At 36.2% G+C, this 16,721-nt stretch overlaps 1 protein-coding gene across 1 annotated transcript in view; it reads right to left on the bottom strand.

The window, feature by feature from the left end:
- Positions 1-1,983: 1,983 nt before the first annotated feature.
- Positions 1,984-16,721, bottom strand: part of SLC30A9 (solute carrier family 30 member 9) — a 99,247-nt gene continuing 84,509 nt past the window's right edge. Inside the window, exons 16-18 of the mRNA XM_003258632.3 lie at positions 13,328-13,457; positions 10,787-10,900; positions 1,984-3,428 (exon numbers count right to left, since the gene is read on the bottom strand). Coding sequence (XP_003258680.2) covers positions 3,384-3,428; positions 10,787-10,900; positions 13,328-13,457 — 289 coding nt within the window. The 3' untranslated portion in view covers positions 1,984-3,383. The remainder of the gene's footprint in view (positions 3,429-10,786; positions 10,901-13,327; positions 13,458-16,721) is intronic.

The following is a 16,721-nucleotide window of genomic DNA, read 5'->3' on the forward strand; positions in this document are numbered from 1 at the left end:
ATACCTCACCTTTGATAAATCCTAGATTTTAGTTTTGGGCAAGAAGGAGTCAATCATAGACTCTTGACTGCCCCTCCTCTGTCTAGTATTATTTTTGTAATTATTCTCCTGCAGAGAATATTTTCCTTAAAAATGATTTGTATGTTTTAATACTCAAATGCTATATGCTAAAGTAGATACAAAGTAAGAAACATTAATTTGGTAAAATAACAAGAAACTTGAAAAACTAAATATAGCCTTATTTTTGGAGAAAGAGATCCAAATTCTCTGACTTTTTGAGACAGGATCTCACTCTGTCATTCAGGCTGGAGTGGAATGATCATAGCTCATTGCAGCCTCGACCTCTGGGGCTCAAGTGGTCCTCCCACCTCAGCCTCCCAGGGACTACAGGTGCTGATATGCTTTTGATCTGTGTCCCCACCAAATCTCATGTCGAATTGTAATCCCATTTTGGAGGTAGGGCCTGGTGGGAGGTGACTGGATCACGGGGCAGAGTTCTCATAAATACTTTAGCACCTTCCCCTCTTGGTACTGTATAGTGAGTTCTCATGAGATCTGGTTGTTTACAAGTGTGTGGCACCTACCCCTCACCCCCAACCCCCTCCCCCACCTCTTGCTCTTCCTCTGGCTATGACTGCTTCCCCTTCGTATTCTGCCATGAATGAAGTTTCCTGAGGCCTCCCCAGAAGCAGAAGCTGCTATGTTTCCTGTTCAGTCTGCAGAACCGTGAGCCAATTAAAGCTCTTTTCTTGATTACTCAGTCTCAGGGATTTCTTTATAGTAGTGTGAGAATGGACTAACACAGGTGAGCACCACCACACCCAGCTAACTTTTTTTTAGTAGAGATGAGGTCTCGCTGTGTTGCCCAGGCTGGTCTTGACCTCCTGAGCTCAAGCAATCCTCCTGCCTCAGCCTCCCAAAGTGCTGGGATTACAGGCGTGAGCCACCACATCCAGCCCAAATTCTCTGATTTTAAAATTCAATGACTCTAGAAAAATTTCCTGATTCCACATAAATACTCAAATTCCTTGATATGTTATACTCCTTTATGTCTTATTTTACATAAACAAACTTTATGTAAGTTTATCAGTGCAAAACAGAATTAGAAAAGATGGCAACATAAACCTTCAATTATTATTTAAGAATGGCATGACCTCAACCAAAATTAGATTTAAAGAGAAATATCAGAAATTGGCTTTTTTTAGGGAATCCTAAAAAAAAATTACCATTTGGAATACCTGCTGCACGTTAACTTTGAGGGTCGTCTTGGGAAAAAAAATGAGTTAATTATTCTTGTCTGACTTTGTGAAATTTTTCAGAGTAATATCACTAGGAGGAAACTGGATATAATTTGGTACTTTCTCATATGGCAATGACATGAAGTAACAAATGGCAAGTGGGAAAGGGGAAGGAAGAAGTATAGAATGAATCATAACAGGTAAAAAAACAAAGTTTTTTTTTGTAAAGAAGTGGTAAGGAATTTGAAACTGTAAGAATAGAGTATCAAATTATATATATATAAAAAACAATTTTCCATCTTAAAAATAAAACTGGGGGCCGGGTGCGGTGGCTCACGCTTGTAATCCTAGCACTTTGGGAGGCCGAGGCGGGCGGATCACGAGGTCAGGAGATCGAGACCACGGTGAAACCCCGTCTCTACTAAAAATACAAAAAATTAGCCGGGCGTGGTGGCGGGCGCCTGTAGTCCCAGCTACTCGGAGAGGCTGAGGCAGGAGAATGGCGTGAATCCAGGAGGCGGAGCTTGCAGTGAACCAAGATTGCACCACTGCACTCCAGCCTGGGTGACAGAGCAAGACTCCGTCTCAAAAAATAATAATAAAATAAAACTGGAATGTTATTTCACTTAAAATGTACAGCATGCAAAATACTCTGTAATAGTAAAAAGAAAAGAAAAGAAAAGAAAAATACACCAACGTAAAGACTCACAATTTTCCAGTAAATGAGATTTCTGGATCAAAAATCACCATTACAAACCCTTTAACCAAGGATTTATTTTTTGTTTCCAGCATTACAATTTGCAATAATTCATAAATTTCCATTTCAGTAAGTTTTAAGACACAGATCTCACACAGGAAGTTGGGCCCACATGTTAACAACTCACTTATTCAGCAAAGAGATCACCCAGCCGCCATTCTCATATGAACAATGCTCACTGCTACCTGAACATTTTAAAGTACGTTATGAGTTGTTTTGATGATGACAGCTGCAGCTTTTCACCACATTTTCAATTACTGAATTGCATGTTTTTTTCACCTTGATAACTTAGGGTCAAGTAGAAAGCTATTTACTTACATGTTATAGTCAATATAACTATGCTAAATGCCCATTTGTAACTGGAAGAAACTCACAGACACAGTATGAACTATATTATACAAAATCATGACCATGAGTTTCAGTGACAGATTCTGTCTCTCTCTTAAAGCAAGAAATATCCCACAGCTCAGATTTACGCAAGTAGTGCCGCCTTTTAAATAAAAGTCAAATGCTGTCCTGCCTGTAAAATTATAAATATTTCTAACCCATTTTACAGAATTTTAAAATGCTTATAAATGCATTATCTCCCAGTAAACAAACATTATGGTACTGAACCTCATTTAAAAAAAAGTCATCACACTGGCCCATGGAAATATCTAGGACTATATCTCCTAACATTAGAAAAATTAAACCAAATAAGGGTAAAAGAGCAAAGAAGAAAAAAAGAAATTTTACAAAATGGCAACTACTATGACCTAAAAGAGTGTACTGAGATGTCTTCATTCAATTCAGTAACTAAACATTTCTGGAATGAACATTTGTAGATAACTAGGTAAGGAGAGTGATTCTCTTAGCACTCAGGTCAAAATCACAATGTATGGAGAAATAATTTCCACATTCTATAAGGAAAGACAGACTTTGAAACGGAGTGACTGTTTAAAAACCAGATTTAGCCAGAATATTCAAGATTGGCAGATCTTGATGGAGTGAAATCTTCAGAGGCAACAAATTAAAAATCATGATCCTATGGATGCCACTTATTTTTACCAATGTGAAAAAAGGAAAGATGATTGCAAAGTACAGTATACACTGAACAGGTGAAATATGGGATATTATGAACAATTTAAATAACCAAAATGTTCCCTATGGAAGCATAAAAACATGATTTTCAAATTGATTCAACTTGTAGTGTGTCTCTTAGATGTAAGTAGTAGTTTTAGTTCTGTGTCCTGCTGAATTGCTCTTTACATGAAATATTTCCTTCATCTTAAAAAAAAAGGCTTCTGCACGGCACTGAGTCCTTCAGTGTAGGAAAGGAGGAAACTTTGTAGAGTGGACGGACAAACTTGTTTCCAAGGTCCCCACCCAGGTGATTCATTCCATCAAACTCACAGTATCTCCAAATCTACATGTCGAACTTCAGGATTTCGTTTCTGGAAAGAAAAATCACCACCACGTTATTCGTAGCAAAAGAAAATCTTGTTTCTTTTTATTCCTTTTGATCATTAGAGCCAATGAAAACATTTGCAAACTATTTCACTATAGCATACTAACGAGAGAAATAGTTGCATAAGAAAAAAAATAAGATCAATAGGTAAATAGACATACTATAAACAGTACAATAAGTATTCCCACATTCCTAACTTTGTGCATGAGTTTGTTAATACAAAATTACATTAAAGATCTAGTACATGCCAAGCATTGCAAAGAACTGGAAATACACATTTTTGTGTGGTGAAAAGAAAATCACTGCAAAACAATAATAATCAAAAAGAGTCAACTGACAACCACTCATTTGATATATTTTAGCAACAATCCATATATTCCTGGGCCGGGCCCTGTGCTAGAAAACAGAGCTATGATGATTAAAAAAGACTCTGTTCCTGACCCTGAGTGACTCAGTTTAGCTAGGGAGAGAAGCATAGCAGTAACCATCTACAAGTTAAAGTATTAGAGCTAATAATAGTTACATTTATTGCTTGCTTCCTCATGTATCAAGTACTGTGTTACATGTGCACATGTATGTGTGTTTTAAAAGCCTCATAACCTAATTACTATTTCCATCTTATACATGGGAAAACTGAAGTATGTAGAAATTAACTAATCTGTCTGAAGTCACACTGCTAGTAGGTGATGGAGCCAGGATTGATTCTAGGCCTGACTCCAGGCCTGATTCCAGACCCCAAGCTCCTATTACACTGTACTAAATAATAACACTGGGAGCAAAAATGAGACAGCCATTTTGCTCATGAGATCTAGAAAATGTCACTGAGGATATAATATCTAAGCTGGGTCTGCATATGGTGAGCCTTCCAGGTAGATAATGAAGAGTGTCTAGACAGAAAACACAACATCAGCAAAGTGAGACAGCCTGCAAAGTGTGCACTTGCACTATGGTATAGCTAGCACAGAAGCTGCAAAAAGGATAGGGTTGGTAATGAGGCTGGAAAGACACAGAGAAATGAGGTTGTTAAAAATCTTATATGCTTAAGGAACTTCAATAACAACCAACACTGTCTACTATTACATGCCTACTCTGTGCCAGGCATTGAAGTGTATATGACAATGAGCTGGGAACAAACAGTATTTGCCTTCAGTGGACTTACGTTCAGTAGTGAGGTGATATAGGTAAATTAAGTAGGCAATTACAACACTCGGCTACCACAGAGCAAAGTAAAGATTTTGGGTTTCTTTTTCCTGTGAGTGCACAAAGGAAGGGCACCTAAATCAACTTGAGGGGAATTACAAATATAATAAAATGTAATATATGAATACTGTGAGAAGGGAGGACAGAAAGTAGTGTATACAAGAACTAAATCTACACCTATAGTAGAGGAAATACTGTTAAATCAAGAGAAGTAGTATAAGACTTTTATGTAGAAATACGGCAGTAAATAAAGACATACTAAAAGTATTAAAAATGGTTATCTCTTAAAATATAAGTACTGAGGCAGGTGAGGCAGTGATAGTTATTTCTGTTATAATCTTTTCAGTTCTATTTGACTTTATAAACTTTGTGCATTATTGATAAAAATTGCAAAAATAAATCAAAAGGGGATAAAAGTTCCTGTAAATGATTCAGTTAGGATTCCTAGCTTAAAAATATCCTAGGACCATGTGCATATTACTGGTATTAAAGGCATCCAGTTATAAAAACAAAATCTGGCAGAATATTGGAGTTTTGCTCCAGCAAGAACACTCTACTGAGTGCACACAGGGATTTTTCTTATAACTAGTGTCGCTCAGGTGTGCCTGGGGGTACTTTCCTCTTAGATCCTAATGTGGGAATGACCAGGGACCTTTTAACAAGGAGGACACACTTTTGTTCTCAACTTTTTCCTTATTTAAAACTATTCCCTGTCTCTAGAACTCCTTAAACTCAATATGGAATTAAAAAAAAATTCTCCAAACAGAAATGAAACGAAATTGTATCTTCCTATTCCAATCAACCCTTACCTATCCTAATATGACTTGAAAAATTTACCTGTTCATTAAAAGTTTGACACTCTTCTATCTAAAAAGCATGATATAAACAAATGTGTACTAATAAAAGCTTTATCTAAAAAAAAAGCCTAAAAATTTGCTCTGCTTTTTAAAATCAAGTTTTCAGAGTAAACTAATCAAATTTATAAAAGTATATGTGCACAATACATAGCACACAATATATGCTGAATGAGTAAACATGATTAATATCCTTAAAATTCAATGTTTACTGCCTAGCAAGACATCATGTATATAGTAGAAACTATATTTATTGAACAGAACTGAAAATCAATAATTGGTATCCAACTTAAAATTTTCATCCACTTATTCAACAAATACTTTAAAATCTATATTCCTTGCATTGCTCAATACTGATTAGGCTATTTTACACACCATGAGGATTTTATTCCAATACTTGCAGAGAGTTAAAGCCCAAATTACATAATTTATTTTACAATGCTGCAGATTCATTCAAAACAATGCTTTAAGAGAAACTGGAGAAACAAAGGCAAAATAAAGAACAGAGCATTTAATTCAGACATTATTTATAAGGAATTTATAAATGCTACAGCAGCCTCCTAATGAACTAATTTCCACTAATCATCATAAACAAAAAACTTAATGGAGGGATAGGAGAAAGGTTTATCTATACTCTGAAATACAGAGATAAGACAAATGTTTAACAGGTCAAAGAACTTCAAAATAATAAGATACATTTTATATTAATCTTGTAGTTCCCATATTGTAATATGGGAATCTATGAATTAGTCTCTATTATTTTTAACACCTTTACAAATAACTATACAAAAGTTCTAGAATTTTTTTTTTTTTTTGAGATGCAGTCTTGCTCTGTCGCCCAGGCTGAGGTGCAGTGGCACAATCTCGGCTCACTGCAACCTCCACCTCCCGGGTTCAAGCAATTCTGTCTCAGCCTCCTAAGTAGCTCGGACTACTACCCAGCTAATTTTTCTATTTTTAGTAGAGATGGGGTTTCACCATATTGGTCAGGCTGGTCTTGAACTCCTGACCTCAGGTGATCCACCCGCCTTGGCCTCCCAAAGTGCTGGGATTACAGCCATGAGCCACTGTGCCCAGCCACAAGTTCTGGAATTTTAAGCCAAAAATATAATCTATTTCAACACTCAATGGCATTACTCAACAGAGATGACTCCACTGGTACAGAATTATATAAATGAGTGTGACCTTCCAAAATAATCCAATAATAATTACAATTTAAACTGAGATACTAAAAATGAAGGAATATGCCAGTGAACAAAGTTTTAGTTTTCAAAAGAAAATCAGCTTATTTTCATGACTAAGAAAAACAATTACATTAATGCATTCCCTTTTGGTTTGGCACCTCAACTATGAACATGTCCTTTGACTTCAAATTAATTATGCTTTATTATCTTATTTTATTTATTTATTTTTATTTTTATTTTTTTTTGAGATGGAGTCTCACTTTGTCACCCAGGCTGGAGTGCAGTGGCTCGATCTCGGCTCACTGCAAGCTCCGCCTCCTGGGTTCATGCCATTCTCCTGCCTCAGCCTCCGGAGTAGCTGGGACTACAGGCGCCCGCCACCACGCCAGGCTAATATTTTGTATTTTTAGTAGAGACGGGGTTTCGCCATTTTAGCCAGGATGGTCTCGATCTCCTGACCTCGCAATCCACCCGCCTTGGCCTCCCAAAGTGCTGGGATTACAGGCGTGAGCCACTGTACCCGGCCATGCTTTATTATCTTAGCCAAAGATGTTTCCACCTGAATGTGTGGATTATACTTAGCTTCCTGGTATGAAAGACTTACATAATTCAAAAACATTATTAATGATTTAATAGCCTCTAGTTAAAGTACAAAGTTAGCTAAACAAAAACAATAAAGTCTGATTGTTATAAGAGTAAATGTAGGTGACAATGACCAATTTATTGATTATTCTTAAATCTGGCTTCTGATTTCTTGTATCTACTAAAACGTAAAGCAAATATTTAGTCCATTATTTTCCTTGCCAGCAAAGTAAAAACAAATAGAATAAAGAGCAAAGTTTATTCAATCTTGTGCTACCTTGCATAAAAATAACCATCGTCTCACATTTTATATAGATTAGTTGTTTGCAAAGTGCGGTTCAAGGACTGCTGGGGTCCTGAGACCTTTTTAGGGGGACTCTAAGGTCAGAACTATTTTCATAGTAACTGTAAGACATTCTTTGCTTTTTTTACTATGTTGACATTTCCTGATGGCATAAAAACAATGGTGGGTAAAACTGCTTGCACCTTTGCACAATTCAATGCAAATGGCATCAAACAATACCAGTAGTCATTGTCTCTACTGTTCCACACTTGACATAAAAAAAAAGCCAGTTTCATTTTAAAAAGTCTTTCATGAAATAGCAAATGTATCCATTTTATTAAACCTCAACCCTTGAGTTCATTTTTAAAAATACTGTGACAAAATGGAAAGTATGTAAAGGTACTTCTGTGACTGCTTAAGTTGTGAGCTGAATAAACTGCTTTTTAATCTAGAGTATATTTTTATTTGAAAGATTAACAAACTTGGTTTATTCAAATTTGGGTATTTGGCAGGCATCTCCTAAAAAATGAACAAAATGAGTCTTATTTCAAGGGAAACAACAGTATTTGTTGCTAATGATAAAATGCTGAGCTTTTAAGTGGAAATTTAAGTTGAAAAACATATCCACCCCATCAGCCTGAGAGTGTACCCATATTTAGAAATGTATCAACATCTGAAAGATCTATGTACTTCTGTGAACCGGTATTTTCCAAAATACTAATTCATAATGTTATAGAATCATGCATGGGTAAAGGATGCATTCAGAGTGTAAAGACAGACCAACAGATTTTAATATAACAGTGTATAGTAGAGAATTAATCTTACCCAAAGGGAGGTTTGGCTTTTGTTCTCCATAACCGGGAGGGAATTTCTAGGCCCTTGACATGTCCTGCCTAAGAGTGTCTTTGTTTATCTGGGGGCATTAACTTTAGAATGTGATATATGATGGGGGCCTTTGGCCACACAGTATCTGCTCTACCTCTAGAAGGGCTAGAGACAAAAGGTCAGCCACTTAGGCAGTCAACTATGGAGCCTCAATAGAATCTCTGGTCATCAAGTCTCAGATGAGCTTCCTGGTTGGCAACAAGTCATGCTACTGTCACACTTCATTGCCAGGAGAGTAATACTATACATTACAGAGAAAAGACAACTGAAACTTCATGTTTGGAACTTTCCTGGACCCTGCCCTATGCACTTCTTCTGTTGGCTGATTTCAATCAGTATCCTTTCCCTGTAATAAACCAAACCATGATGGGTATAACATGATTCGGTGAGTTCTAAGAGTCCTAGCGAGTTATTAAACCTGAAGGTGCTCTAGGGAACTTCCTGAACTCATAGTTGGTATTAGAAGGAAGGACAGTCTTGTAGACTGTGCCCCCTACTTCGCAAGTAGCATATGAAAAGTTCATTCATTGATTTGGTTTCTACCAGCTGTTATAACACCAAAAGAGAATATCACAATTATCTCAAAAGGCTACAGGAACAGTTTTCCCTTTCCTTCATATTCTTTGGCCAAACAATCAAATCACTATAACTGAAGGCAGAAGCAGATATGGGAATGTAGCTGTCTTCTACTAAGCCAAGCATAAGAGACTTTTGCAAAAATGTGAAATATCACTCTTCTAACTACGTTTTTTCATTTTGGAAAATATAACTCTTTATATAAAAATGTGGGCTTGGAGCGGTGGCTCCCACCTGTAATCCCAGCACTTTGGGAGGCTGAGGCGGGCAAATCACAAGGTCAGGAGTTGAAGACCAGCCTGGCCAACATAGTGAAACCCTGTCTCTACTAAAAATACAAAACAAAACAAAACAAAACAAAAATTAGCCGGGTGTGGTGGTGGGTGCCTGTTATCCCAGCTACTTGGGAGGCTGAGGCAGGAGAATCCCTTGAACCTGGAAGGCGGAGGCTGCGGTGAGCTGAGATCGCGCCACTGCACTCCAGCACGGGCGACAGTGCGAGACTCCATCTCAATTAAAAAAAAAAAAAAATGTGACTGGGTGGGGTGGCTCACTCCTGTAATCCCAGCACTTTGGGAGGCCAAGGCAGGCAGATCACTTGAGGTCAGGAGTTCGAGACCAGCCTGGCCAACATAGTGAAACCTCGTCTCTGCTAAAAATACAAAAATTAGCCGAGTATGGTGGCAGGCGCCTGTAGTCCCAGCTACTTGGGAGGCTGAGGCAGGAGAATTGCTTGAACCCAGGAGACGGAGGTTGCAGTGAGCCCAGATCATGCCACTGCACTCCAGCCTAGGCAACAGAGTTATTTATATTAAATAGGTGTATGTTTTTAAAAGTAAATGATAAATATTTTAAAATTTATCTACTTTCATGCATGATTTGGGAAATATCAATAACTATAACTCAAATAAATAAAATCTCTTTGGGGTCTGCAATAATTTTTAAGAATGAGTCTTAAGACCAAAATATTTGAGAAACGCTCATCTAGAAAATTCAAAAATTATGTCGGATAAAGCTCATGAACTATAACATTAACAAAATCTTATTTGAAGTACTTGTATTAATCTAATCAGATATCTAGATTCTCAAAGGAAAACTTGTAAAGTAGAAATGGAAGTTTTTTTCTTCAATTTTTTACAAAATTAAAGAATGGTCAATATCAACTGAAGAAAAAGCACTGCCTTCAACAAATTATATACATTAAAGATCATTTACAAGTTTGTATTCATTGCAAACAGAATTCAAATGCCAATAAATGGCAATTTGAGAACACTGAGACATTTTAAAAGACAACCTGATCAGGATCAGGTAATATTTCAGTAACATAATCAATAAATTACAATAACCTCCAATTGAATAGAAACAAACAAAAATAGAAAATAATTTCAAATGGACTAAAAGCAAGATATACATTCTATTTTTTCTAACTTTTGACCAGAGTCTAAAGTTTCCTTTTCATCTTTCTCTAGGAACTTTCAAAATGCTTGTTTATTAACAAACAAAAAAAACTCCTTTGACTATTTTAGAAACTAGGCAGGCTGCATAAAATAGTGTTTAAAAGTAAAGAATCTGGTTCAAATCACAATTTCCCTATTTCCTTGGGTAAATTATTCAACTTATCTAACCCAGTCATTTTCTTGCTTATAAATACCTACACATTGTGGAGTTATGAGTGGGTTAAAGCATGCATGTGATGGATGCACTTAGTGTCTGTTGTAGAGCAAGTACTCAAAAAAATAGCTGACATTATCATTATGTTATTTTTATGAATACATCTTACTTTCAGTTCCTTCTCAAGTCTATCTACTTCAGCTCCTAAAGTATCAATAATATTTTCTCCATGTTTAAGCATAAAGGTCTCTAGTTCTTCAGGAGTTTTCACTTCTTGAATTTCCTATAAAGAAAATGAAAACAGGAAAATAAATTTTTTAAAAACCATAATGGTATACTTATGACTCCTTAAAAAAAAAAAACCTATAACAAACACCATTAAGTTTAATGAACATTTTTAAAACTTTAAGCCACAGGCAATGGATTACCTATTTCCAAAACAATTCAGATGAAGAAAACTGAGTATAATACTACACAGAGGTAGCACTACAAAATTACTGGGGAAATAATATAGTCAATAAATAGTGTTAGGATATTTTCCCTTAAGAAAAAAAATTGAATCCCTATGTCAGACCATTAAAATAATTCGAAGTGGATGAAAGACATAAGGGTAAAAAACAAACCACAAAACTACTAGAAGAGAAGAGAATATTTTTATGATAATGGGATATGGAAGGATTTTTCATGCAAAAGAATAAAAAGCACAGAGGAAAAGATTATAAATCTGACATTAAAATTAAAAATCATATTAAACATTTTGTATAACAACAAAAAGAAAAGGAAGTTATAAACTAGAAAAAAAAACTGCATATATACAAGTACGAATTAGCATCCAGGATATTAAAAATAAAGACTTTTCCAGGAGTTGAAGATCAGCCTCGCCAACATGGTGAAACCCCATCTCTACTAAAAATACAAAAATTAACCGGGTGTGGTCGCAGGCACCTGTAATCCCAGCTACTTGGGAGGCTGAGGTAGATAATTTCTTGAACCTGGGAGGCGGAGGTTGCAGTGAGCTGAGATCGTGCCACTGCACTCCAGCCTGGGCGACAGCACGAGACTCTGTCTCAAAAAATAATAATACAATACAATAAAATAAAGACCTTTCAAATCTATAAGTGTAATACAAATGAACTTAAAACATGAAAAATCAGGGAGCAATGTAGAGGAAATCCCACTGGTCAATGAACTTCAATGTTTATTAACCTCAATGCTCCAAGAAATAAAATTAGAACAAGATACTATTTCACACCTATCAAACTGGCAAAAATTTAATAACTCTATTAATACAATCATGTAAGAATATGAAGCAAGAACTTTGATATACAATGATGGAAGTTAAATTGACACACTTTGGAAAATAACTTGGTAAGACCTAGGCAAGCTGAAGGTAAGTACACCCAATGGCCAACCTATTTAAAATCTAGCTATCTATATATACACCATACTAAAGAAATTTTCATAGATGTGAACAAGGAAACGTGTGAGAATGCAATCATGGCATTGTTTCTTTCATTTTTTTTTTTTTTTTTTGAGACGGAGTCTCGCTCTGTTGCCCAGGCTGGGGTGCAGTGGCACGATCTAGGCTCACTGCAACCTCCACCTCCCAGGTTCAAGCAATTCTACTGCCTCAGCCTGCCAAGTAGCTGGAACTACAGGCGTGCGCCACCACGCCCAGCTAATTATTGTATTTTTAGTAGAGACGGGGTTTCACCATGTGGGCCAGGATGGTATCGATCTCTTGACCTCGTGATCCACCCACCTTAGCCTCCCAAAGTGCTGGGATTACAGACGTGAGCCACCGCGCCCAGCCATGGCATTGTTTCTAACAGTAATATAAATGTCCATCAACTGGAGACAAAATAAATAAATTACAGCATATTCATAGGATGAAATGCTCTATAAGAATGAAAGTAAACTGACTAGCAATCTATAAGTTAACACGGAAGAATCTAAAAAATATGTCGTTATGCCAATTGTAGAGATGCATACAGTAGGATACCATTTATACCAATTTTTAAACATTCAAAATGTTACATATTATACTAAAAAATGCTGAAAAGTATAAAAATCTGAATGGAAAAGACAGGTACCAAATTCAGCATAATGTTTAATTCTAGGGATGGAAGAAGAAGAATGAGATATAGAAAGAGAAAATGGGGGCTTGAACTGTTTTTGTAATTATTTCCTTTTTTAAGACCTTAAGCAAACACACTATAGCAAAATGTTAAGATTTGACAGGGGCAAGTGGTAACATCTGTGCTGTTCATTATATTCTGTTTTATAAATTCTCTTTTAAACTATTCTTAATAAAAAAATGGATTCTGGAGTCAGGCAGATCTCGATTCATGTATGACTCCATCTCTATGGCCCTACAACTTAAGGCAAGTTACTTAATCTCTCTGTGTTTCAATTTCTATATATGTTAAAATAAAAATGTTATTTCATTGTTGAAATAACAGGGTTGTTGAGGGTAAATTAGATAAAAAAAGATTAAATGCACATAGCAAGCACGTAATAGTAAGTTTGTTCTTCTGCTGTCTCCTCTGAACCCCTCCATAGTAAATATAAAGGTCTCTGTTAAATTTTGGAAACCTAATAAGTTGAGAGCTAAAGTGTCTTTAAGATCTATAAAAAAAATTTCATTTTGTTTACCTTAAAAGCATTTTTCTAACCCTCAGTTATGTAAGAAAACAATAAATAAACTTACTTGTAACATTTGGTCAAAATCTTGTTTTTCCAAATATGATCTTGTAACAACTCGCCCATCAAAATCTACTTCTGCCTTAAATCTTACTTTACCTAATCCCAGATCTGTGGCTTTAACATCATGAATTGCCCTGCAATCAACAACAATGCATACAAATTTATTTATACATACATACACATATATATACTTTAATAGCACAAAGGCTTGAATTACTGTTTTTTTCCCCACTAGTTACGAGAATGGACTAAGATGGCTTCAGAGTATTCACCATTAGGTACCACCTATCATTTTCCAAGGCCTGTCCATTTAGCTTTTTTTTTGGTATGGTATCATACAAAGGTGCAAACTTAATGAATATTATTTTATGGTAATTTATATATATGAATTATAAAGCTCGTGTATGAAAAATTCACTAACTCTGCTGGGCGCAGTGGCTCATGCCTGTAATCCCAGCACTTTGGGTGGCCGAGGGGGGAGGATCACCTGAGGTCAGGAGTTTGAGACCAGCCTGGCCAATATGGTGAAACCCTGTCTCTACTAAAACTACAAAAATTAGCCAGGCATGGTGGTGCATGCCTGTAATCTCAGCTACTCGGGAGGCTGAGGCAGGAGAATTGCTGGAACCTGGGAGGCAGAGGTTGCAGTGAACCCAGATTGTGCCAATGCACTCCAGCCTACTGGACAACAGAGTAAGACTCTGTCTCAAAAAAAAAAAAAAAAAAAAAAAATATATATATATATATATATTCATTAACTCTAAATCAATTTTCTAAAATGTCATGTTATCTCATAAGCCTTTGTCCCCATACATCCACTTATCAATTTCCTAAATGCCATATAAAAATTTGTTTTAATTTATAATGGTGTTTTAGAGTATATTAACCAATTGTATGTTCACTAGCTTCTTTAAAAGTCTTCATACAATGCTGTGAAGTTCTCTATTAGAATGAGGTTAATAATAACTGCCACATGGGAATTGATGTGAGGAATAATGAGCTAATACATATATAAAATGTTTAATATAGTAAGAACTATAAGGCAGGCATTTAATGGATGGTTTTCATAAGTGGATAGGGTGACATCTTTATTTTACATATGATAAAACCATCCTAGAGGGGCATGAGTTACTTGCTCAAGGTAATTCAGCTAGTAAACAGCAGACTAGGACTCCCCAGCCCAGCTCTTCAGATATCCAAGCCCAGTGGTCTTTGCATCATACCCTTTTGCCTCCCAGACAGGAAAGCAGATACTCAGGCATAACTACTTTTCACCCCTCCTGCTCTAACCCTCAGTAATCAATCTTCCCTAGAAACTGTTGAGAAATTCTCTTCTTTCTACAGTGATCACTGTAAGATCTTTTCTGTACAGCATATATAAGAAATAACAAAATACTCTGAATTCTGAGGACATGGAGATTTAGTAGAAAAACAAGCCTACGTAAGACAACAAGTATTCTTAAAACGTTATACCCTAATTTCTGAGGGATCCTGAGCAGGTTACTAAACACTGAGTCCAAAATTTTTTATCCCTATAAGGAAGCTATATTTTAATCAACCATCAAGGGTGAAATAAGAATTAATGTTTTAATATTTATAGTTACATGTGCTCAAGTTAAAACAAAACTTTTTCAGATTGGCAAGAGGCTATATCATTTTTTCTCTCCTGGTAACTCACAGAACATATTTATTCATTTTTAAAAATCATTTCTACTTTAGTCTTCACAGAGTATTAACATATTTCATTATTTGGCTGGTATGTAAGTAGCAAGTAATAAATATATTTAGATATACTTTTTCCTTATGTTCTTACATATAACTAACTACAGACAGAAAACTGTTTGGAGGGCTCCCGATGATCAATCCCTGCCACCTATACGCAAGCCCTTGTGTGATCTCCTCTCCCTGAATGTGGGCTATACCTACCAAATATGGCAAAGTGATGAGATGTCATTTCCAAGACCAGGTGACTAATCTGTGACTTTTGTCTTGTTCACACTCACTCTCTATTGCCCTATCAACTTGCACGCTTTGATTAAGCAAGCTGCCATATTGAAGAGGCCCGTTTGGCAAGGAGCTAAATCTTGCCAACAATCATGTGAGTAAGGTTAGAAGCAGCCCCTTCCCCAGGAGATGACTATAAATCCCAGTCAACACCTTGATTACAGTCTATGAGAAACCCTGAAGTCGAAGACCCAGATAAGCTGTGCCCTGATTCCTGACTCACAGAAACTGTAAGATGGTTAATATGTTGTTTAAACCACTAAGTTTTGGGCCAATTTGTCACACAGCAGTAGGTAACTAATATACTGTTTAAAAAATTGTATGAATTTTCTGGATTACTAACGTATTTTTTCCAATAATTGAATCCACAGATTTTCACTCTTCCAGAAAATTTCAAATTTGCCAGTCTTTCAGTTTATAGCTCTTTTTTAGACATTACTTATTAAACAATATATACAAAATTATAAACATGTATGTACCAACAACAGAGCACCAAAATATATGATGCCAAAACCGAGAATAAATGAAGGGAGAAACAGATGATACAACAACAATAACTAGAGACTTCGATACTTTCAATAACGGATACAGAGGCTGGGCGCAGTGCTCACACCTAGCACTTTGGGAGGCCAAGGCGGGTGGATCACCTGAGGTCAGGAGCTTGAGACCAGACTGGCCAACATGGCCAGTGATGAAACCTCGTCCCTCAGGAGTTTGAGACTAGCCTGGCCAACATGGCCAGTGGTGAAACCTCGTCTCTACTAAAAATACAAAAATTAGCTGGTCATAGTGGTGAGCACCTGTAATCCCAGCTACTTGGGAGGGTGAGGCAGGAGAATCACTTGAATCTGGGAGGCAGAGGTTGCAGTGAGCCAAGATGGTGCCACTGCACTCCAGCCTGGGCAACAAGAACAAAACTCCATCTAAAAAAAAAAAAAAAAAAAGGATAGAACAATAGAGCAAGAAGATAATTAGGGAAATTGAAGTCACTATAAACCAGTTAAACCTAACAAACATCTACAGAACACTCTATACAACAACAGCAGAATATATATTCTTCTCAAGTGCACATCAATATTATCCAAGACTATATGTAAGGCCATAAAACAAACCTTGGTAAATTTAAAAGGACAGAACTAATATAAAATATATTCTTTGACCACAATAGAACAAAATAATAAATCAATAATGGAAAGAAATCTGTGCAACTCACAGATACGTAAAAATTAAGTAACATACTCCCCTAAATAACTGAAAAGAATAAAAAAAGAAATTAGAAAATACTATTACATGAATGAAAATGGCACAATATATGGAAATGTGTGGAATGCAGAGAAAGCAATACTTAAAAAGGAAAATTTGTGGCTGTAATTGTCTATTTTAAAAAAGAAGAA

This window comes from Nomascus leucogenys, chromosome 20, assembly GCF_006542625.1.
Source record: "Nomascus leucogenys isolate Asia chromosome 20, Asia_NLE_v1, whole genome shotgun sequence".
NCBI lineage: Eukaryota > Metazoa > Chordata > Mammalia > Primates > Hylobatidae > Nomascus > Nomascus leucogenys.